General features: G+C 38.7%; 1 protein-coding gene across 6 annotated transcripts; it reads right to left on the reverse strand.

Moving 5' to 3' along the window:
- Positions 1-6,518: 6,518 nt before the first annotated feature.
- On the reverse strand, positions 6,519-23,056 carry pdgfbb (platelet-derived growth factor beta polypeptide b). 6 transcript variants are annotated; one of them, XM_055005493.1, is made up of 9 exons: positions 22,867-23,055; positions 22,379-22,562; positions 17,158-17,254; positions 14,690-14,746; positions 13,992-14,185; positions 13,683-13,871; positions 10,064-10,865; positions 8,850-9,011; positions 6,519-8,246 (listed from the first exon to the last, which is right to left on the reverse strand). In XM_055005493.1, the coding sequence occupies exons 2-8, from the start codon at positions 22,442-22,444 to the stop codon at positions 8,866-8,868; spliced, it is 1,551 nt and encodes a 516-aa protein (XP_054861468.1). In that variant the 5' UTR covers positions 22,445-22,562; positions 22,867-23,055; the 3' UTR covers positions 6,519-8,246; positions 8,850-8,865. The 6 variants fall into 6 exon arrangements, with proteins under 6 accessions (XP_054861468.1, XP_023133931.2, XP_023133930.2 ...); XM_023278163.3 differs by having other exon boundaries at positions 22,659-23,055; XM_023278162.3 differs by having other exon boundaries at positions 22,932-23,024.
- Positions 23,057-23,555: the final 499 nt, after the last annotated feature.

Consider the following 23,555-nt stretch of genomic DNA (forward strand, 5'->3'; position numbering starts at 1 on the left):
CGATCCAGTGGATGAAGGAGCAGCATTACTGCACAGAGAATTAAATATTTGTCAGGAGATTGTTATCAGACTGTGCATAGATGTTCTCGCATTTCTGGACAATTATCTTTTTGAGCAGTACCATTTCACGTCACAGTCCATAATCTACAGACACAACCTAATCTGTCCTTACATTTGCAACATTACCAAACGCAGTCATGCTCTCACATCCCATCTCGGATATTGTGTGTTGCGCTGCGGTTCTTTGCAAATGGAAGTTTTTTTGTATAATCTAGGAGATGCAGAGCACTTCAGTAAGGCAAATGTATGCAGGACGGTCAGAAAAGTGTGCCTGGCCCTGAAACTGCTTTTACCCATCTTTGTCATTTTCCCTGGACATAAAACTGTCAGAGCAATCAAGGAGGAGTTCCACAGGACTGCAGGTGAATGATGTAGAGATCTGTTAAATTAATTTGAAATCATATTCTGTTAATGACGTGCTGCAACCTCAGACTGGGCTTAGTAATTGTAATTTCTTTCAGGATTTTCCAGGGAGTGTTTTTATATTTTATCTTAAGTTGCTGCCACGTGCGCTTCTCCCCTGTGGGATTGCACCTAAATGAAATAACTTAATAGGCTGCCATTCAAACAGTTTTCTCCTGTAATATTATTGTGATTGCAAAGGACTACATTTAAATTTAGGCATTGACCCGAGCAGCAATGTTCTCCCATGCTATCTCCCTCTCTTTTGCAGCTGCGGCGGTGTTGCACTTCTTTCTAAAAACATGTTCAAAATCACCATATACAGTGGGGATCGTAAGTTTGGGCACCCCAGGTAAAAATTTGTATTAATGTGCATAAAGAAGCCAAGGAAAGATGGAAAAATCTCCAAAAGGCATCAAATTACAGATGAGACATTCTTATAACATGTCAAAAAAAGATTTTATTTCCATCATTTACACTTTCAAAGTAACAAAAAACACAATAATGGCATCTGCAAAAGTTTGGGCACCCTGCAGAGTTAAAACCTTGTACTGTCCCCTTTGGCAAGTATCACAGCTTGTAAACACTTTTTGTAGCCAGCTAAGAGTCTTTCAACTCTTGTTTGAGGTATCTTCACCCATTGTTCCTTACAAAATCTTCCAATTCTTTGAGATTTCTGGGCTGTCTGTCACGCACTGCTCTTTTAAGGTCTATCCATAGATTTTCAATTACGTTGAGGCCAGGAGATTGTGAAGGCCATGGCAAAACCTTCAGTTTATGCCTCTTGATGTAATCCACCGTGGATTTTGAGGTGTGTTTAGGATCATTATCCATTTGTAGAAGCCATCCTCTCTTTAACTTCAGCTTTTTCACAGATGGCATCAAGTTAGCGTCCAAAGGTTGCTGAAATTTTATTGAATCCATTTTTCCTTCTACTCGTGAAATGTTCCCTGTGCCACTGGCTGCAATACAACCCCAAAGCATGACTGATCCACCCCGATGCTTAACAGTTGGACAGAGGTTCTTTTCATTAAATTCTGTGCCCTTTCTTCTCCAAACGTACCTTTGCTCATTCCGGCCAAAAAGTTCTATTTTAACCTCATCGGTCCACAGAACTTGTTTCCAAAATGCATCAGGCTTGTCTATATGTTCATTTGCAAACTTCAAACGCTGATTTTTGTGGTGAGGACGTAGAAGAGGTTTTCTTCTGATGACTCTTCCATGAAGACCATATTTGTACAAGTATCTCTTTATAGTGGAATAGAGTACCACAACTCCAGTGTCTGCCAGATCTTTCTGGAGGGATCGTGCAGTCAAACGTGGGTTTTGACTTGCTTTTCTCACAATCCTGCAAGCTGTTCTGATATTTTTCTTGGTCTTCTAGATCTTGCTTTAACTTCCACTGTTCCTGATGACTGCCATTTCTTAATTACATTCCAAACAGAGGATATTGGCATCTGAAAACGCTTTGCTATCTTCTTATAGCCTTCTCCTGCTTTGTGAGCATCAACTATTTTCAGTTTCAGTGTTCTAGACAACTGCTTAAAAGAACTCATGGTGCTGATTGTTGTGGCAAGGTCAGATGAGTCTGGGCATTTATAACCTTTGAGATTGACATCACCTGGTCTTTCCAGAGGATGACTGTGAACAATCCATGACACTGTCGGGTCTCAGCTTTCCAAAGGGGGCAGTGCATGCTATAAACTCTGCAGGGTGCCCAAACTTTTGCAGACACCATGATTGTGTTTTCTGTTATTTTGAAAGTGTAAATGATGGAAATAAAATCTAACTTTTTTTGACATATTATAAGAATGTCTTATCTGTATTTTTGATGCCTTTTGGAGATTTTTCCATCTTTCCTTGCCTTCTTTATGCACATTAATACAAATTTTTACCTGGGGTGCCCAAACTTTCGATCCCCACTGTAAGCACATTAAGATTTCCAATACAAGTGGGGTGAAAAACGCAGCCCTCTGCTTCCCTGTGGCCATGGTGACTCGTCGAATCATGGCTCCATTGATGCTGGCTTTTTATCGTTGTGGTGCATGCGCTTAACTCCGGCTGAAACTACTCCGAGTTGATTAAACCAACTCAAATCAGCTGTTCTGGAACTGGAAACTCATCATTTCCTATCTCAGAGTAGATCAACTCAGAGTTCAGGGTTACGTTCAGAGTTTGTTGAACCTGCTTTGTGAAACAGACTCCTGATCATAACGACCAGTTAATCCTTTGGGGGATTTTAACTCTTTACATTTAAGTACCAATTTGCTAACATGACACCATTGTTTTTTCAAAACCCACAAAACATGAATAATTTTTTCATTAATAAGTAGAAAAGTATTTTTTCATTGTCACAGTGAGGGATGTGTCAATGATAGGCATGAACGTTGATTCTGATGCATTATTATTACTCCGCCAAGGAACGTAGCAGAGTTGTGTGACGATCTGCATATGTTTGTTCTGTGAATCTGTTTGTGCACAGTATTACTCAAAAATGGAATAAAGAATTTGGATGAAATTTTCAGGGAAGGTCAAAAATGACACAAGGACCACCTCATTAGACTTAGGCATCGTTGTGACTTATAGTCTGGATCCACAGATTTGTTAAGGATTTCCAAATCACTGCGAGATAGCAGCACGGTGTCACTGTAACTATGACAAGTGAACTCTACATCAGTTGCCTGATGACGATCACGTTTGTGATCCTACTAAAAATTCATGTGGACTTAACAGGACTTATCCGTCAGAAATCTTACAGGGAACAATTGATTAAATTGTGGGGGTGTTTTCGAGTCCCATCAATTCCCGTCGCGGGCCACATATTTAGGTCAAGCGATTCGGTATCAGTACATAATGTACACATGCATACACACGCCTGTGCTCAGCGCAAGATCATTTTATATGTGGGTACATCTATGTTAAATGGCCACATTCTATGTTGTCGCGATTTTTGCCACAAATTCTTTCAAGATTTCAGGTGCTGGAAATGATACAACGAATGAGCAGCCTTGGCGGAGTACTGCACACTGAGTGCTTTGCTTGTTTTTATGTAATGTCAGATTCAGGACCTGAGAGGACAAAAAAAACCATGTCAAAAACACAGCTATAAAAATATTCAATACACATATACAAAATTCTACTATTTTATTTAACTTGAGAAACATAAAAAAAATGAAATCAGCAAGCTCCATGAGCTGTGAAGGTTTTTGTCATCTTTCCAGATGGAAAATATAATGCCACATGCATACCTGCATGTTAGTACAAAAACACGCCCCTAAAAAGATGAACCCTTATCATGCACACACTCGCTCACAGGCACACTAGGGAGGGTGAGAGACAGTAGGGTGGAATTTATGATCTACAGTACATTATAGTTTCTATATCTCCAAATGTACACATACATAGACACATACAGACATGCACACTAATTTCTTAATACACACATACACACCACACCTTGACAACCAGTGTGGTGTGTTAATTGTGTACATTTAGTCCATTGGGCTGCGGAGCTCTATAATAAAGTGGGAAGTAAATACACAAATAAAGCCTATATTTAATTCTATATATAGGCCAAACATGAAAAAATGTACTATCTGGTGGAAAAGCCAAAGCTTCAGAATGAAAGCCTACTAATATAAAATGCATGATGTAATGGCAAGGGGATCAAAAATAGTAATTTTAATGGGTTTCATTTAGGACATCTTTGTCTTTAAGGTCCTGAGTTATTTTTTTTTCTTTTGCATACACAGTGTCACCTGATTCAAAGAAGGTGGGGGCAAATGGATTCAGAAGTCACACAATTTGTGAAATGGAGATCATCTCAGTGGAGACAATTGATCTCAAGTGACTGCTGTACAAATAAATGTATGTAGAAGGTCCAGTCACTGGTTTTAAAAATAAAAATTAAACAAACAACAAAAAGTGCCTCTGGCTGTAACTGCAGCATAAGAACAAAGAACTCTACAAATAATTCTATGAAGGGGGTTATTTCCAAGATTAAGTCAGGGGATGGATGCAAGAAAATTTCCAAGTCACCTGATATCCCTAAGAGTACAGTTAAATCCATCATTAAGAAATGGAAGGAGCATGGCACATATGTTAATCTGAGTAGAGCACTTGGCCCCCAAAAAACAGTTGTGTGACTTCTAGCCCCAGTGGTTGCAAATTTGTTGAATTAGGTGAGTCACTTTGAAGGGTGAATAATTTGTTTGATTTTACATTTAATATTTTTCATTACCTGACATTATTTTGTATGTAATCTGTTTTCATTTTGTCATGAAAGAGTATTATTATATTATGTAAATTCTGGTAAAACAAAAAACAATAAAAGTGAAACACCTTCCAAGGAGGGTGAATACTCTATAGGAACCGTAACTGCTACTCAGCAGTTACGGTGGATCATGTGTAATTAACTGTGTGCAGCTTTGGATTTTGGGTGGGAATGACGCCCAGTTTGTAATGCTGTAAATGCTAGGAACACATAAATAATAGTTGGATCATTGCTTGTTTTCTGTTTAGTCTTTATCAGTTTGTCAGTGTCAGATCATTATGGGTCACTGAAATATTCCAGTGACTTTTGGCTGGTTAGGTAATAGTGCTGTGGAGACACAATAAGCCATATTATCCTTTAAGCAAGTCAGCTTTGAACTGTTTCATGTCTTTCACCAGTCTCTGGTCTCTCAGAGACACTCTTGCACTACCATGGTAGTTGACCCCTTTGTGTATTGCAAACAGGCTTGCATGTGTTTGTCAGAGTCAACAAGCCTCTATGTGTGCCTCTGCCCTGTTGGGAGACTTGAGGGTGGGGAGCTGCCCGGATGTCCATAGAAAAAAAAAGCATACCACCTTGACGCTGAATTTGGAGATGTTCTCTTGTTTAGAAGTAGTATGGCTGTGCGAGACGGTAGGTAGCTGGAATAAAAGCAAAAATTCCTGAATAGATACAACGGGTTAAGGGAGAGAAGCATCGATGTATAACTGTCTGCACCATGTGTAAACTGTTCATTTTTACAGACACAATGATATCAATCACTAATTCAAGACAAAGAGTTCACTGAAATGTACACCTCACTTCATTTAAATAAGCCCTCTTTAATCTATACATCACAATAAAAGTGGGGAGGATTTATTTTACTTTAAAATCATTCCTCACATGATTCAGTTTAGGCAGGAGACCAGATGAATTCTTGGCTTGGTAACTCACAATCATAGCTATGCAGCTGGCTGCTGAGTTGCAGAGTTTTTGCAGCCAAGAGTCAAGTGGGTAATTGTGAAAAACTAATTTCAAAGACACTTCATGCCAAAGTTCACCTACAGTACAGCCCACTTTTACTTTTCTGTCTCTTCTGACTGACTGAACAAACTACACTGTGCATAACTGGGACTAAATACTCATTACAAGGCTGGGCTGAACTTATTCTAATTAGGGAGTCAAAATAATGTCTCCTGAGAGCTATAGATGCACCAAGGCAAACAAATCTAGTAAATGAATCTGCCTGGGCTCATGCAGTGGCAATTAAAGTTGTGTCGTCATGACAAATTCAGATTTTATCCTTGTGACTTCAAAGCAGCCCTTAAAGGGTTTGGTGTGACTAAAGACACCTGCTTTCTATCATTGCTGTAGTGCAGATAGGTAGTGTACACTTTAAAAAAACATAAAAAGCATGGAAATGGTAAATGGTCTCTATTTATATAGCGCTTTACTATACCTGAAACGATACCCAAAGTGCTTTACATTATACATCACATTCACTCATTCACACACACATTCACACACTGATGGCGGAAGCTGCAATGCAAGGCACTAACCATGACCCCTCAGGAATAGTTAGGGGTTCAGTGTCTTGCTCAGAGGCACCTCAAGATGAGCTCTCCAGGCCAGGATCAAACCGGCAACCCTCCGGTTACAAGACAGCCACTCTACCCACTGAGCCATGCCGCCCCTACGTCAGAAATCTTAGAATGAAGGGATAATTTAAGCCCCTTGATTGCCTGCCTTAAAATCCTGTGTGATTCCTGTTAGTGTTAGTCTTGAAGTGAGTCCACCACTTGAATCAAGAAAGAAATACATGACAGATTTACTTTTCCTCAAACATTATTATCAGGTCAACATTTCAAGTTGTCCAACACTTAACTGCACAATTATCTGCAATAATTACATTCCCACCAGCCTCTTGCATTTTAGTGGATAGTAATCAGCAAATGTTAGGATGCTAACACACTAAATTAAGATGCGAAACATTGCATGCTTAGTATCCACGTGATTGGTGACTGCAGTGTTTTCATTCATCGAAGGGTTGAATTCAATGAAAAGTAATAAAAACACAAAACAAAGGAGGTTTAAGTCCATTAGTTTCTTATAGCCATATGAAAATAGCATTATGTGGCAAAGTTATCACAAACATTCTCCTTTTTCAACATGTCTTCTAATAAAAGATAAAAATATGTTATATGTTATAACTGTTGTAAGTTGGCATAAAGAACATACAAGTCCTGTTTTTTGATAAATGAAGATGTTTGGCTGATTATGAATTATTGGGACACAGAATAGCATCAGCAGTAAGTTTGTAACATGTTTACAAAAACATCTGTATTTGTTTTTTGCTATTTTAAGTGACTACTGACTAGCTTGTTTCTTGCAAGCAAAAAAAGATGTACTGTGGACTACTAAAACAAACAGTGGAGGTGCTTATAGAAAACAGGTTTATAAGTTCAAAAAGTATTTGATTCTACCAAACCATAACTAATGAAAGAGAGACATCCCTATCAAACAAAAAGACAGAGAATCAGATATGACAATTTAGATAGAAGGCAGAAATGTAGGTAAGTATACTAACACACACTACAATACACACTTTGGCATAAAAAAATCACACATGCACACACTTTTTTTGACATAGAAGTTGAGTAGTGCAGGATACTGGAAGTCACTGAATGCCATGCCTTTCTTTTTAAAATTGTTGTTCTTTCTGTTTTAATCACACAACCATCCTAATAGTCTGAATCTGTTGTGCATGCTATATCTATGCAACATTTGATGTATATAGAGTTAATTCACATTTGAGAAGAAGAGATAAATAAGTAAGGAGCATGATACACAGTCAGGTCACAGGTCTTTGTTTCACCTGTAAAGAAATTTTAAACAGAGAAACACCAGTAATGCAACATCACGTTTTTGTTCTTGAATCACATTCGTCGACTTCCAGTGTTTGCAGTGAGTTAAATAAAACCACATATAGTTGTATGATTTATTATCATGTTAATGAGCTACATATGGTTGTATGATTTATTATCATGTTAATGAGCTAATAAATGATGTCAAACATGGAAATTCTGCCATTGTTGCATTCTCTGGATAAGTTTTTCTAAGAATATCCAATTACACTACAACAGAATTATGACCATTGTTGTTAATTATTCCACTAAATGTACTTTGACTGTGGTTATGAAAAATCAAGGTTATCAACAATAAACTTTAAACCCTATATAGGCTTGGTTCTGTCAACATTTACATGCAGTTTCTCTCTGCTGATATCAAAATAAGGTTCCAAGTAGAGTTTAGAAATTGCAGAGTTTTCTGCAGTTTTGAAGTGGGGTGCTTTTCAGTTCCCCACAGGCACTGTGCTTGCACACTGTTTCTCAGTCTTGCCACTTTTTGCTTCATACCATCAATTGCCATGGAGGCATATGTTTTCTTGAAAAATTCCCTTTTCTTCTTTCTTCTGCTCCTTGCATCATCCATATATGGTTACAGAGTCACCAGAAAGTCATCATTAGTGTTACTGGGGAGATTTCACAAGACAAGCAGGTTATTGACAAATGAAAAAATACTTAAATGATAGGATTCATTCGGCGTCACTTCTGGATTATCCACAAAATGCAGAATGCTCAATTTGTATCCCTTAGCCCCCTAAGGGATACAAATTGAGCATATAGAAAGACTTAGACTTAAAACTTAATAATGATAGCACAGTCTTCCCCAATTTACTAATTCACCATGGACTGCTGTATTGAGTATTTCAAAAAGTTCTTGGCCTCACTTGAAAACAAGGGGAATAACTCCTGTTTTGATGTATAACTGTATACTATATAACCTTATATCACTGTCCACAAAAATTCAAATGTTTAAAGCAATCAAAGAAAAAATGAGAGGAAAGTTTTGTCAGATTCCACTTTTTGCAGTGAGTTCCAGTGTTAGCGTGCTGTTGCTCCAGGACAATGCATCCGGCCACATTGTCCAGGAGCAACAGCACGCCAGCTTGAGGCTTTCCTGTCCTTGCAAAGAAAAATACAAGTTATACCCCATGCTTCCAGGTAAGGCTAAGAATTTTTTGAAGCACCCTCACTGATTCATTTTATTATAATTTAACTTTCTGTGAACTCACCTGGTTTGTTTTAGTTCTACATTAGCATTGCTCTCATTGCTGCCTTGCTGATCCGTTTGCGATTCTTTCTCATTCTTCTCCTTGTTTGGTCTGAGCGAGGCAGGAGTTTGGAGGCTTCTGCAGCTGATGGCTGCTGTGTAGTAGCTGTGGACGTTGTTGTCTCTGTCAGAGTAGAATTCACATATCACAGAAAAAAAAGAAAATTATCAAAAATCTTTTTCTGCACTCTTGTGACTGTGAAAATGCTCTTAATTGAACCATGTCATTTTAATCTAGAAAGTCACTCAGCAATTATGTTCTTAATTTTACTCCAAAGTAACTATGTGTGCCAATGCGTAAGCATTAAAGCACCCTTACTGCTATTCTTCCGGCTTATTCATATAGATTCTTCTGACGTGATTTTCAGCACATAACTCATCCCGCAGCTTTGAGAGAACCCAAACAAATTATATATCAAAAATGTGCAGCTCGATCAGGAATGGTGTGCTATGACATTTGGGAGCAATATGTCTTACAGAAATTTGTTAAATGAAATTCATTTCCTTATTGAAATGAATAGGGAATTGGCAGGACAACTGCCAAAACCCAGCCATCTTTGGAACCCTGTAGCTCTAGCATATTTATTCAATGTTTAAATAGGTCGCTTTGAATGTTGTTTGTCTAATCTGTGTTTTGATATCTTGTGGTTTTTTATGTAGTCACAGTTGAAGTTTTAGGAATTTAATGTAGATCCAGAATTTTCTTTCGGTTAGCTGGGTGACCTCACATGACGTCAATCACTCCAAATTATGACAACAAGAATTTGATGAAAAAATGCAGTCAACCTTGTCTCTTCCCACAAGTTCAATGACTTCTTTCAGTTTCTTTCTCACACATAACTATTGAGGGACAAACTATCTGTATGTTTGGGTTTACTTTCAAAATAGGAGTCCATGCCCAGTGACAAAACTTAAACAGCGTGATTGTAACCAGGATTTTTTGTTTTTAAAAGTATCAGTTCTCTTCAGAATTCCATGAAGTATGTGACATTTAAAAGCCCAGATATATTAAAAGGAACTGATTATGGCTTGTGAAATATGCTGGATTTTGTAAATAAAATGTACTTATATAAATTATACCATAAGTATATTTATAACAGGAGAAATCAACCAGCAGAAGCTGCATTGACACATTCAAAATTTCTTTCAAAATGTCCTAGTAAATGTTACTGTTACCTGGTGTCTGTGTTGTTGTTTGCAGATGTTTATCATGCAAACGTTGCTGACTGTTTGTCTCCTCTTCTTTCAGTCTATTTTCCTCTTCTCGTCTGATTTGCTGCTGTTTCAGAATCTCCTCTTGATCCATCCTTTGATAAAAAAGTAGAAGCTCTTTTCTCTCCTCCAGTGTTGTCTCCTCAGTCTGTGCTATCCTCTCCTCTGGAGTTTTATTCTTTCTCCATCTCACTTGTTCACTGAGGTCTGGATTTGGCTCTTTGGTAGTTCGGAACCTGCTCCTTAATCTTTTGGTCGTGGTTTCCTCAGTAGGATTTAACTTAGCTTGAGGATTTTGAGTATCATGTTGAAAATGACTACTTGTATGGCTCTTTGAAAAGTTAGATTTGCTTTCTGGCCATAATGGGTAATGTGTTTGTGTGTACTCATTAACTTTCATTTCAGTATTGTTGTGTGACAACCCCTCTCCATCTTCTATCAGTGTCTCCTTTACCTGAATCCCAATATTATTAGTTTTCCTGCCATCTGATACCCTACCATGGTTTCTCTCCACATTTTCCTGCTTCTCAGATTGATTTTTAGTATCAACAAGCCTAGTGGATTTATGAGGCCAGTGTGGAGCAAAGAAAATAGCCTCTCCAGACCAGGATGTGTCCTCCCCTGCTAGACTGTACCCTTCTCCAGGCTGAGAAAAGGTGTCTCCTCTGGGTCTCCACTGCTGCTGTAGGAGATCATCCAGATGGGCCCTCTGGTTTTGTTTCAGTTCATCCCACTGATGGAGTTCATCCTTTGAGTGTACCTTCACCTTGTAAAATGAAACAAAGATAAATTCAGCTTAACTGATTTGTCAGTTCTGTTTATCATCAGGCAACACTGATCCTACAACTGCATCCTATAAATGCATTGAGTCTGTAGGTCAGAAAATAAGGAGACATTTTAAATTAAACATTCTATATTTTTTGCATAAGACCACATTTATATGATAAAAATAGCAAGCATTACCATTTGTCTGTGTATTTACTATCATTAAATGACAGGCCTGAACCTATGCATGAAAATCAGTCCAATGCATTATTAATACACCAAACAATTCAAGCCTGTATATATAACGATTTATTGCCATGCTAACCTAATGGTCAATAGGAATTTCAATGCACTCTACAAAAAGGCAAACATATAATTCAAACGTACTATTACATACTACAAACAAGACTTGTATAATCACATAATACAGACAGAATCGCCAATAACGCACGGTTACAATTACAACAGAAATGCAAAGTAGTGTGCCTACATGGCCCAGGCCCCAAATGGTGGAGCAAGCCATCCTTACCTAACTAGCTTTCTGTCAAAATCTGTAAATATCTCCTCATTTGCCGACATTCATGGGAGAGTTGAGTTTCATGCATTTTTGTCACTAGAGGGTGCTATGCTAAATGATAGATTATTGCACAATATAAATCATTTCTATTTCCATCCATTAAGGACCGGAACCTTTTAAACAGTCTGGTATATTTCAGTTTGCAAATAATTTATTAATAAATTTCAAATTTGCACACTTTCAGTTTTAACTTTTGGTGTGTGTTGCCCTTCCTGATTGTTTCAGCTCTTGAATTCTAAGGCTCCTCAACCACCCAGAATCAAATTTTATATATATATATATTAGGGTGGTCCTTCGCAAGGGGTAAATTTTCAAATTCATTTATTTTATGCTCCAACCCCGGGAATTCGTTGGAATAGTCAAGAAAACTCTGCTGGTGATTTTTTTTCAAATTCCAACAACATTTACCCCTGCCTCATCAACCTTGAACTTTGACCTCGGGGTGGCTGGCATTAGAACGACTACGTATTGGCCTGTGATGAACTTTAAAATGCTCCTGTAATGTCCAGTCGTCTCTTTTAATGTGATACGTCGATCTATGTGTTTGTATAATGTCATCAACGACCACGCGGAGCGAGGTGTTGCCCTCATCCAGGATTACAACCAAACACTAACTTGGGATGAGGAGCAACTGCAATTTCTCCTCCAAGTTGTCTCTCGTCATCGTGCGGAGTTCCCAGATCCCAGAAAGAAGACTGTGGCTGCTGGTGTGGCGGCCCAGCAGGAGCAGGAGCACTAAGTCAGACGGGACTTGGAGCATGTGGATCCTTGAGGGAGGGGGCAGAATCGAGTTCTTTTTTAATAGTTTTCTAAAGTAGACCCGGATCGTGATAAAAAAAAAATTATACTTCGATGTGTTAAAATATACTGCTGTTACAGTCGTTTTAAGTTGGTTCTACAGCCGATACAAACTATGTAATTTTTCGTTATTTATTAACAAAATTATCTGATGTTTTGTTCCGCTGTAATCAGAAATCAGAAGCTTTAGTTTGGTCAGATGGAGTCCTAATGTATCTAGGATTTATATACCTGAGAAAACAATTCTAAACCTATTAGGGATAACAGACTCTGGAATGTTTTATTTAACCTTTTTGTAACGTATTAGGGAAATGCATTTTTATGTTTTGTCAGATAACAATGTTGCATAATTGGCTCTAAACAACCTGAGGTTCAGGATGCATGTACCCTAATATTAGACTTTTTCAAAAATTTAACAAAATTTTTGAAGAGAAAAATGTATTTTTCTTAAGCAGACTAATTATATAAATCTGATTTGATTTTGACATTAAAATTTGTTTTCAAGGATTGGTGTTTTGATTCATTTTTATTTTTATTCTCATTTCAATCATTATGCGGCACTGTACGCTTTATTTATTCCCATATAAAAATTGTCTCGGGATCCTCAGGGTGAAACTTCAAGGTCGATTAGGGAGGAGTGAATATTGTCTAAATGAGAAAAAAATTCACCAGGATTCACAGCCCCTAGCGCCCCCGGGCGCGCCCCGGGTGGTGAGAAGATCGATCTATGCACATCACACAAACACACAGATTGACGTATGACATTAAAAGAGACGACTGGACAATACACGAGCCTTTCAAAATTCAGCAAAGACGGATCAAAAGTTCAAGGTCAATGAGGCAGGGGTAAATGATGTTGGAATTTGAAAAAAATTCACCAGGAGAGTTTTTTCGACTATTCCAACGAATTCCGGGGGTTGGAGCTTAGACTTTCCGACTTTCAATTTTAAGGACCACCCTAATTTTATTTTTATATATATATATATATATATATATATATATATATATATATATATATATATATATATATATATATATATATATTTTCACTCAGATTCTCGCCCCGCAGGCTGTTGGTTCAGGCATTCCAGAGATGAAGACCATCCTGCGAGGTGTGGTGCTGAAGGAATACTTCACCTTTAAAACTTTTGTGCTTACTACTACTATACTGCTTACTGCTAAGATATTTAAGATATTTTAGGCTTTACTATTTTTAGCTATTTTTTAGCATTATTAAGTTGATGTTTTTTTAAATGTCATAATTAATGCCTATTCACACATAAAACAAAGCTAGGTTTTGTCTTACCATTATTTTGGGTCATTATATTTTTCCTTGCTTGAGGTGTGCAGTCCATACAGTACTAATGTGCAGATAAGGCATACACCACTTCGTGAGATTAAAGCATTTATACAGATAGACAGCATATACAGTATCATTTGTACCTGTCCCTGTGCCTGATCTTGGCTGAGTGTCTCGTTTCGATGCAGGCGGATGTGCTGTTTGCGAGAGGATTTTGTTTTTGGTCCTGGGGAATGTGGAGTGGGTTGACATCTGCACTCCACATGATCCACAAATGACACAACCGCTTTAGCATAAGTTGGTCTTTTGTTGATGTACTCAATCTTCATGACCTAGAGATGTAGAGAAGAGGATGGTTGTCACAAGGAATCATTCTGAGCATAGCACAAACACAGTGCATTTGTAGACATCAGCGTACTCTATGTAGGTATATTGAGTGTGCAGTTGATTACCTGCAAGTATCTGGTGTGTGTGACAATGGGGAGACACTGCAAGCTTTTGGTGTTGCAGCAACCAGAGCAGCGCTGCACCTCAACACAGGGTGGCCATAACAAGAAGTTTGCATTGCTGCGGTCCAGCATTGCCCTGGTGACCTCAACCACCTCTGTGCGTACTTTACACAGAGCCTGCTGGGCTGGCTGGGCATCTGGGGGATGGCATATGACTGCATATGAGTATTAATGGTAGTACTGCATTGATATTAGTATTCAGAACATGCATAGTTCAAACTCTATTAAGACCCTTAATCATTGGCTTTCAAAAACCCCTTTCTTTTGTGTGTGTGTTTGTTAAGTCAATAAGTAAGACAACAATTAAAATCATGATTGCATAAAGAAATCTAAAATTTCCCAACATGCTGTTTCACTTAAAACTAAATGTCACTTTAATCAACTCAGGCTGATCAATAACTTCATCGGTCCTCCACTAATGAGGACAGAGCACTTCTACATTCACAAAGAAAATCAGTAACTGTCCAAGTCAGCACTAAGTCCTATTCTCTGTTTAATGAGCATGAATCAAAATTTATTGTTAAAAAGAAAACCCCTTTCTTAAATAAGTGAGGAACCCACAAGAGGGCAATACCAGTACATCTATTATGACACAAGAGAAAGTCACTCTGGACAAATAAAAAAGGAGGGAACTAGCCCACCAAGGCTCCTAGGTAGTCTGTGGCCTCCATTGGCTGCAGAGGTGCCATCCTCCTCATCTGAGACAAAACACATATAACATCTGAATTATGTTTTGCCAACTAAATCCTACACACTTTAAGATAAAGCATGATTAATTGTAGGTGTGTAAAATTGAGTATGTACAAGAAGATAGAATAAAAAAAAGAAAAATGCAGGGGTAGGTAATGCCACATATTATATTATAAATTAATGCAGTTGCGGGGGGGGGGGGGGGGGGGGGGGGGTTAGGGTTGGGGCCTGGAGCTGGCGCTGGAGCTGGAGCTGGAGCTGGAGCTGGAGCTGGAGCTGGAGCTGGAGCTGGAGCTGGAGCTGGAGCTGGAGCTGGAGCTGGAGCTGGAGCTGGAGCTGGAAGGTTTGGGGAATCCGGAGTCTGGCGAGAAGAGCTGGAGCTTGTGAAGGCCAATGAAAAGCCAGAGTGGGGTAAGCCGCAGGCAAGGCAGGACCGGGGCAGCAAGTGTGTCGCCGATACAGGCCAGTCAGGCAGCAGTGGTTTGAGGGAAGCAGGTTGGGGACCGACAAAAGTAGAGAGAATGTAAATCTATGATCTGGCAGAGTGTGGAAGCATTCTTCCACACGCTGCCGGGCTTTTTTGGAGTGAGGTGATTGTGGGCAGGTGAGCCGATACCCACAGCTGTCTCCAATCTCTGGAATTAGACTGACAGCATGCAGGGCAGAAATGACAGAGAGGGAGAGGGAGGGCAAGCAAGGCCGAGTGAGAGGGGAGAGAGAGGGAAAAAGAGAGGGAGGCAGGCAGGGGCTGAAACAGGGATCCTGACAGCCAGAATAATGAGAGAGAGATTTTTTTTAGAGAATTTTTTATTACTTTCTTCAAAGTCAGAAGTTTACACACATTTCCTTAGTAATTGATGACACTGCCTTTAAACTGTGTGGCTTGGGTCAAATGTTTTGGGTATCCTTCCACAAGCTTCTCACAATAGTTTGCTGGAATTTTGGCCCATTCCTCCTGATAGAACTGGTGTAACTGAGTCAGGTTTGTAGGCCACCTTGCTCACACACGCCTTATCAGCTCTGCCCACAAATTTTCTACAGGATTGTAATTGGTCCTCTGTGATGGCCATTCCAAAACATTGATTTTGTTGTCCATAAACCACTTTGTAACTAATTTGCCGGTATGCTTAGGGTCATTATCCATTTGGAAGACCCATTTGCAACCAAGCTTTAACTTCCTGACTGATGTCTTGAGATGTTGCTTCAATACTTCCACATAATGTTCTTTCCTCATGATGCCATCTATTTTATGACATGCACCAGTTCCTCTTGCAGCAAAACACCCCCACAACATGATGCGGCCACCTCCGTACTTCACAGTTGGGATGGTGTACTCAGGCTTGCAAAGCCTTCCGTTTTTCATCCAAATGTAACAATGGTCATTATGGCCAAACAGTTCAATTTTAGTTTCATCAGACCGCAGGACATGTCTCCAAAAATTAAGGTCTTTGTACCTGTGTGCATTTGTATACTATAATCTGGCTTTTTTATGGTGATTTTGGAGTAATGGCTTCTTCCTCGCTGCGTAAACTTTCAGCCCATGTCGGTACAGTACTCGCTTCAATGTGGATAATGACACTCTCTTATCAGCTTCAGCCAGCATCTTCACAAAGTCTTTTGCTTTTGTTCTGGGGTTGATACGCACATTTCACACCAAAACACCATCTCTGGGACACAGAATCCATCTCCTTCCTGACTGGTATGATGGCTGGACACATTCATGTGCTTGCATATAATTGTTATTGTAAGTGTGTATTTCTGAGATCATGTAGACTTTCTGCTTAATGATTTTTATTACTGCTGATGTTAATTTGCCACAACTTGTGTAGAAAACTAGGAATTTATTATTGCATGGTTATATTTGTTTGTACTGTATCATTTTGCAGATTTTTAAATACGTTTTCTGCCATTTAAATAGAATCTGACATTATTAATGACAATGGTAAGATATGAGATAACAAACCTGTTAACATAAATCAACAGACTGGGTTCATTCTTTTATTGTTCTCTGCACCACTTGGCTTATTTTATTGTGCTGTTGTTTAGTCAGAACAATGTATACATGTTTACCCTATCAACTTTATGAATAACTACATTACATGAACATTTTTCTTTAAAATTAATGTAAGAGAAGAGCTATTGATACAGGAGAAATGTTGATCTCAACAGCATTATGGGGAGCAGCACTGTTATTACTCTACCAAATTTGATGGTTGGCTTTATGTGTCAGAAAAAAAATGTTTTTGGTGGGCTGAATTGGTTGTAAAAATGCCCTTTTTGAATTAAAATTAGCAAGATTGCTAAAGTTAAAGTAAATATGTAGGCAATAACTTCTTTAGTATTTGTCATAAAATTCCTAGTTCTGATTCTAGTTTCAGTTTCTACATCAATAGCAATATTAGAAAGCACTGGTCATTACCTATGGAGTCAGTAAGCAACAGAAGCTGAAGGTCCTCTGTAGAAGAGATGGTACTTTTTCTAACCAGCTCCACCAGGGCTGCAGGTAGAGCATCCCCCTGAAACATACATATATAGATAGATGTAGATAGATTAATATAACAAACCAGAGAAATAAGATACAGTTCTCTAAACTATCTCTGAATATGGTTATAAGAAAAGAGCAAAAAGAGATAACATGCAAGCAACTGGACATTGTTTTCAACAGTGCCTACCCTTTTGAGATTTTCCCACCTTACAGCCATCACTGCAGAGTTTTTTTTTAATAACATTTCACATGGCAATGAAATAACACTGCAAAAAGGATTTTTACATGTGTTTATGTTCAGTTTGACTGAGGCACAATTGGGAATCAAACTAATCAAAATGAACCCTTTATTCTCAAAGTCTGTCTTTAACCACAAAAAAACACATGCTTTGCTTCTGGGGTTGTGAAAGGTTTGTTTCCAGAAGTGATCCCATAAGATACTTAAGTTACACTGAATCAAGACCGATTGAGACTATGAATTCTGTCATGGTTTCTGTTTTGGTTGTTTCTTTTTTTCCTCTCCTCTCCGTTCCTCCCTCTTTTTGAGGACATGGCTTGGCTCACTGCAGTTGGCCGATTGAGCACACCTGCAAATTATCTCACCTTATCAAGACCTCCATAAAACTCTGACTTCAACTGCTCTCCAGTGCCAAATTGTTCTGTGACACAGCAATCTCCTGTGAAACAAGTGCTCTAGTGTCTCTAGTGCTTCTCATTTGCATTTCCACTGATCACTTATCTTCTTGTGCTGTAGATCCTAGTGTGTGCCTCATCACCAGCTGCTAATTCTGCTCACCTGTGCTTTTGCATTCATTGGGGTTAGCCAAGTCACCTTTCACTCATACCAAGCCGCCTCCAGCCAGTTATCCCCAGCTAGCTGGCCCTCAGCCAACTCTGCTACCATTAAAAGACCGTTTATTTAATACATCCAACTTTTATACTACTACTCTGTATTCTGCGTCTGGGTTCCTAACCCTAACCCCACGTATTAACGTATCAATTGCACTCGTTTTGTCTTGGTTTTCGAATCTCTATGGTCCCAAAAAGACTGACTGAACTGGTAAGAACTATTTCCTACATTGCTACTCTTAGTGCTAAAACTACCACTCTCATTATGACACTTTTTGTGAAGGCATTACTCCCACTGGAAACACTTGTTGATTTAAAAAAAAAAAAAAAACATTTTTTTTTTTTTTTATTTTCATGGGATTTGTTTATAAAGGATACAGACTGGACTTTTGCTTTCACAATGGGATGCATTTGACCAAATAATTCCAATGTATCAAGCCAAAACTCACTGATTTATGATGATATAGATTGACTGCATGTTTAAGTTCCCTCATCACTAGATAAAAGCAAAATCAGACACACATGGGTCTCTAAGAGCAGGGTGAATGACTGTTGGCAGTTTCTTCTCATCTGTTAACATTTAAGGGTCAAAGGAACAAGGAAGGAGTCAGGAAGTGGGGGAAGGAGTGACAAAGGGAGGAAGAGGGAAGTGAGGTTCATCTGAAAAAAGGGGGTATGTTAGACAACTAAAAAGGGTTAAAATGGACAAGGATCACACATGGGTTGAATCACTTTCTTACGCTGATTTGAATACTGTGCAACAGGTTCACTTGCTTTAACGTCTAAAGGGAAGAAGCAAATGTAGTCTGACCAGTAAATGCCATCCATCCATTATCTATACACCGCTGAATCCTCATTAGGGTCGCGGGGGGGGGGGGGGGGGGGGGGGGACGGACAAACAAACAAACAAACACTCTCACATTCACACCTACGGGCAATTTAGAATGATCAATTAACCTCAGCATATTTTTGGACTGTGGGAGGAAGCCGGAGTACCCGGAGAAAACCCACGCATGCACAGGGAGAACATGCAAACTCCATGTAGAAAGATACCGGGAAAGCCGGGACGCGAACCAGGGATCTTCTCGCTGCAAGGCCCTGACCAGTAAAATACTTAACTAAATGTTAAGCACTTGAAGCATACTCTATGTGAAAAGTGGCATTCTAAACTTTTTTTAATCTAGTAATTATAATTGTGTGCATGATTCTGTTTAGGTTCTGAAGAGTATTCTAGCAACAAGCAGGTTATAGCCAAAAAAAAGCAGTCATCCATGTATTCTATTTCTGCCCATACTGTTTGCCACTGGCATTTTCACCTTGTTTTTTGGCTTCTCAAAGAGGTCAAATAATACAGAGGGAAATGCCTGCTGTATTACACTTGCATCTCTGCTCTGCAGCAGAGATGCTGCCAGCTGCCAGTGCCCCAGAGGAGTCATGATTATTATTTCCTCCCTTTGCAGATGGAGCAAACCTGCCTCTTTGGCTAATTGTGTAGGATGATAACTATAGAATGCACACCTTTTTTCATAGTTGTGCCTACTGTCATGACAATTTGTATGTAAGTTGGAAAGAATAAATAAACACTTCAGTTCTGAAGAAAAGATGAAACTGGATGGACAGAATATATAAACAATTGATCTGTTAACAATGTCTGATATGCAACTATGGGGTGCTGATGATATTACTTTCAAAATATCAAGATAATAAAACAGTTGTTTATTTCATATGATCTCTGACTAGGCATTCAAGAGCATAAAAAGATAATAGCAGTGAGTCGAATGTCATTTTAATAAGTACTGTGATGTTTTATTTATTTTATTTATTTTGAAAGAGACAAACTGCCTGAACAGAAAATGTTTATTCTTTTTTTCTTCTTTAAATCTGTGCCTAATGCCTAAGAGGCTAAGTAAATTCTTTCTCAACATCCAGCTGCATCTGGAGTAGTTAAACTGTTTTGAATAATAGGCTGCTGCTGAGGAAGCAGATGTTTCTCAGCAGCTGCTAACATGTGAACCTACTGCTAGACAGAAAATTTTCTTCAATACAGCTTCTCACAAACTGTGTTTTCTAACTTGACTGTTATCTGAACATTAGCCTCCCCATAAAAGGTGTCTGGTATACTTTTTGCAGTTTTACAAATTTCAACATACGTATCACCTGAAACAAATTCCCATACCCTGGTCAACTGTCAACACTGAGACATGCTGGGTACAGCTGCAGCTGCAGTGGGCAGGATAGGATAGAGAACATCTATTCGCACAAAATTAAGGTAGAGTCAGCTATAGTAATCTCATGCTTTTTTTTGGTCGAATTCAATGAATATGTTCTCACAGTCTGCTAGCTGTCTGATACGTGTGTGTGCAGAGTCCTGCCTTTGTAGATAGGAAACAAACAAAGGGGCTTGGAACAATGAACATTATTCATAAATCACCAATGCAGGTTTGTGCTCATGCATGTTAATGCAAAGAAACAGGATAGAGAGAAAGAAGTGGGGGTCATTCTCCAGAATCACAGGCTCTACCTTTAAGAGGTCGATTTTGCTGCACGCACAAGCAGTAGTAACAGCACAAAAGTGAGGTTTCACAAGTAGTCTCTGAAAGTATGCCTACAAGTGTGCAAAACAGTAATGTGTGTGTGTGTGTGTGTTAATAATTTTTAGTTATTTCCCTTGTCATAACTGAACTCTGAGTTTGGCAAGGCACCTGATGCAGCTATGGATGATTGTAACTTTATGTTAGCTGAAACTGAACGCCTACATCCCTCTTTGGTGGTGCCAAGCTTTAATGTACATTATCATTACAACTTTATGCATTCTACCCACTTCAAATCTGAGTAGACTCAAGACTAAATGATTCTCTTATGATTATGAACTAAACCTACAGTAAGTTTAAACCTACAGTCTCTTTGATTTCCCAGCTGCCACACTTACAATGTTAAAATCAGACATTGGAAATTCCTAAATGTATACCTCAAAGCCTTTGCATTTTTTCCCTCTAAAAGACTTTTTTAGTCTGGTTGTTTTTTATATGCAGTTCCTATAGAAGATATGAAATGAAAAGGCTTGATGTCAGGAATTTAAAGTCTTCATTTTCTTAGCTCAAAATCTACCTTTATGTGAGGCAGCCATAATGGCGGTACATTACATATACTTCTATTTATAACGCCACCTTTAACGTGTTATGATTTAACATCTAATCTAATGTTACTTTAGATTTATTGAATATTACTCAGTTCACCACTTAATTTAACTTCAAACAAGTGCCTAAATTATTTAATCCTGGGGCAAACCATACCATACCATAAGTTGAGGATGTGAAAGAAAACCAGAATGGTTGTGCATTTTTTTTGACTTGTGTAAAAATGTACTTCCCAGTACTAATTTGATGCTTAACTCCATTTAGTTTGAGAAGTGACTGACATGAATTGCCTCTGTAAGAAACAAATGAAATCTGTATGAAATAAGAAAAACTAATAAAAATCAGACTTCATATCAGCCGAGGAGGATAGGATTTGTAAAATGAGCATTTCATGTTTGTTTGGGTCAGGCCTCACTTGACCTGGACAAGACCATTGGTTAAGTATAGTCTTCCTGTTTGACCTCACTAGACAATCAGACTTGAGCAATCTCTTATGCATTTTCTTCATAATTTCAATTTAGAATATAACATAAAAAACAAACAAATGCAAAATTGTCAACTGGTGCTGAAAAAGCAATAAATTTGACTTTTACAATAAATATCATTAAAAGCAGAGATACTGCAAGTTTGGTCTCAGAAGCATAATGTAAATGCAAGACAGTCATCACTGACTGGTCTATGGCTGCACTCAACACGTGGAACATAACATCTACTAATGCGTCTTGGAACATCAAACTGTAAAAGAGCCTGTCATGGCAGCACATGGTACCTGGCACAGCACATTCAAAACATCACTTCATTGGCTGGATGATCCCACCACTTCACAAAGAAAAAAACAGGGAAAGACCTTTATAAGGGGAAACTGAAGCAGGTGCACAAATTCCAGTGTTTGAAAAAAACTTTTAAGTATTTTAGAATTTTTAAAATATAGTAAATTATTTTTTAGAAAAACTCAAATACTACATTACTAAGGGATATAAACAAGTGCAACTTGATGTTAAGCTTATATTATTAGTTCGCTTATATCCTACCTTTGCTCCTGAAAAAATATCAAACAAAACATGACTGGGCTTAATGTTTTGATGTTATATTTTTGTAGTAAATATTGTAAGTTCATAATAATTATCATGATAAAGCATGTCTAAAAGTTTGTCAGTGTGTTAACTCACCTCGGCTATGCTAAACCGCAGACAGGCTGCCAGCAGCGCGAGCAGCAGCTGCACCCACGAACTCATCGTGCTGCCCGGCGTCCAGCCTCCTCCACGGACTGGGCATTTATGGAAGTGACCGAGAGGACAACGGGTAGCCCTGTGGAAACGCCAGCACGTGGATGGTCTGTCCACACTGTTGTTCCTTAGCAGAGATTGAGGAAGAAGGGGGAATCTATCGTACTTGTTTGTTTCTAAAAAATGTCCTGGGTAATAAACATTTTTAGTTGAGGTACTTCACCTTTCTGTGTGGGCTTTTCGGCTCAAAGCTCATATGGAAAGCAATGCATTTCTTTAACAAAAGACTTCCAAGCAACTGAGGTCCAAATTTCACATGCTGGCAAAAATGTCCAGGAGACTCAGAAAGTCGGCTGAGTAAGGTATATTTTATTCCAAGCATGTTCCAGTTCAATTAAAAACAAACAGACAATTTAAAAAATCCATCTCACTTGTCTATTCCTGTAGGCAGGAGTCTTCCCAAAATTTCACCTCAAGGGCTGAACGTCTGAAATACCTTGGCAGGTCAGTTTGTCGTCCAAATTCCACGGAGCCTTATCTGTGTGTCTTGGTCAGCCTCAGCCCTGGACCTGCTTGATTACGCAGCGGCAGCGGCAGTGATGGTAGGAGGGAAGAGCGAATTTCTCAGACTGCATGTTGGTCTTCTTGACAGTATCTCTCTCCCGCCCCCTGCCTGAAGAATGGGCGATAGGCTAATCTGCGTACAAAGAGGACCAAACGGCCGCCTTGCAACAACCACACACATTTTCTCTGTCGTGAATCATTTATACAGATATTTGGGCTAATTGTCTTTTCTTTTCATTTTCTGTTTTTGTCTACTGATTAGAATTTTGTGTTTGTATCCTGAAGTTTGTGTGCATACTTGTAGTCTGTATTTCCATATTTTTGGGTGGAAATGTGCTTTATTAATTTTCAAGTAAGCTAGATACTCTTCAGAGTAACATTTTATAGCCTACACTAGACATGTGATCAAGTTATTGAATATAATGTGTTGCTGTAGATTACCCAACAGAATATAAATCTAAAACAAAACCCTTTACAAACTATAAATATAAATTATCAGGCTGTATATGCATCAGGGCTGCACACTGGTGCAGCCCTGATGCAAGTAAAATAAACC

The sequence above is a fragment of the Amphiprion ocellaris genome, chromosome 19 (genome assembly GCF_022539595.1).
Source record: "Amphiprion ocellaris isolate individual 3 ecotype Okinawa chromosome 19, ASM2253959v1, whole genome shotgun sequence".
Lineage (NCBI taxonomy): Eukaryota > Metazoa > Chordata > Actinopteri > Pomacentridae > Amphiprion > Amphiprion ocellaris.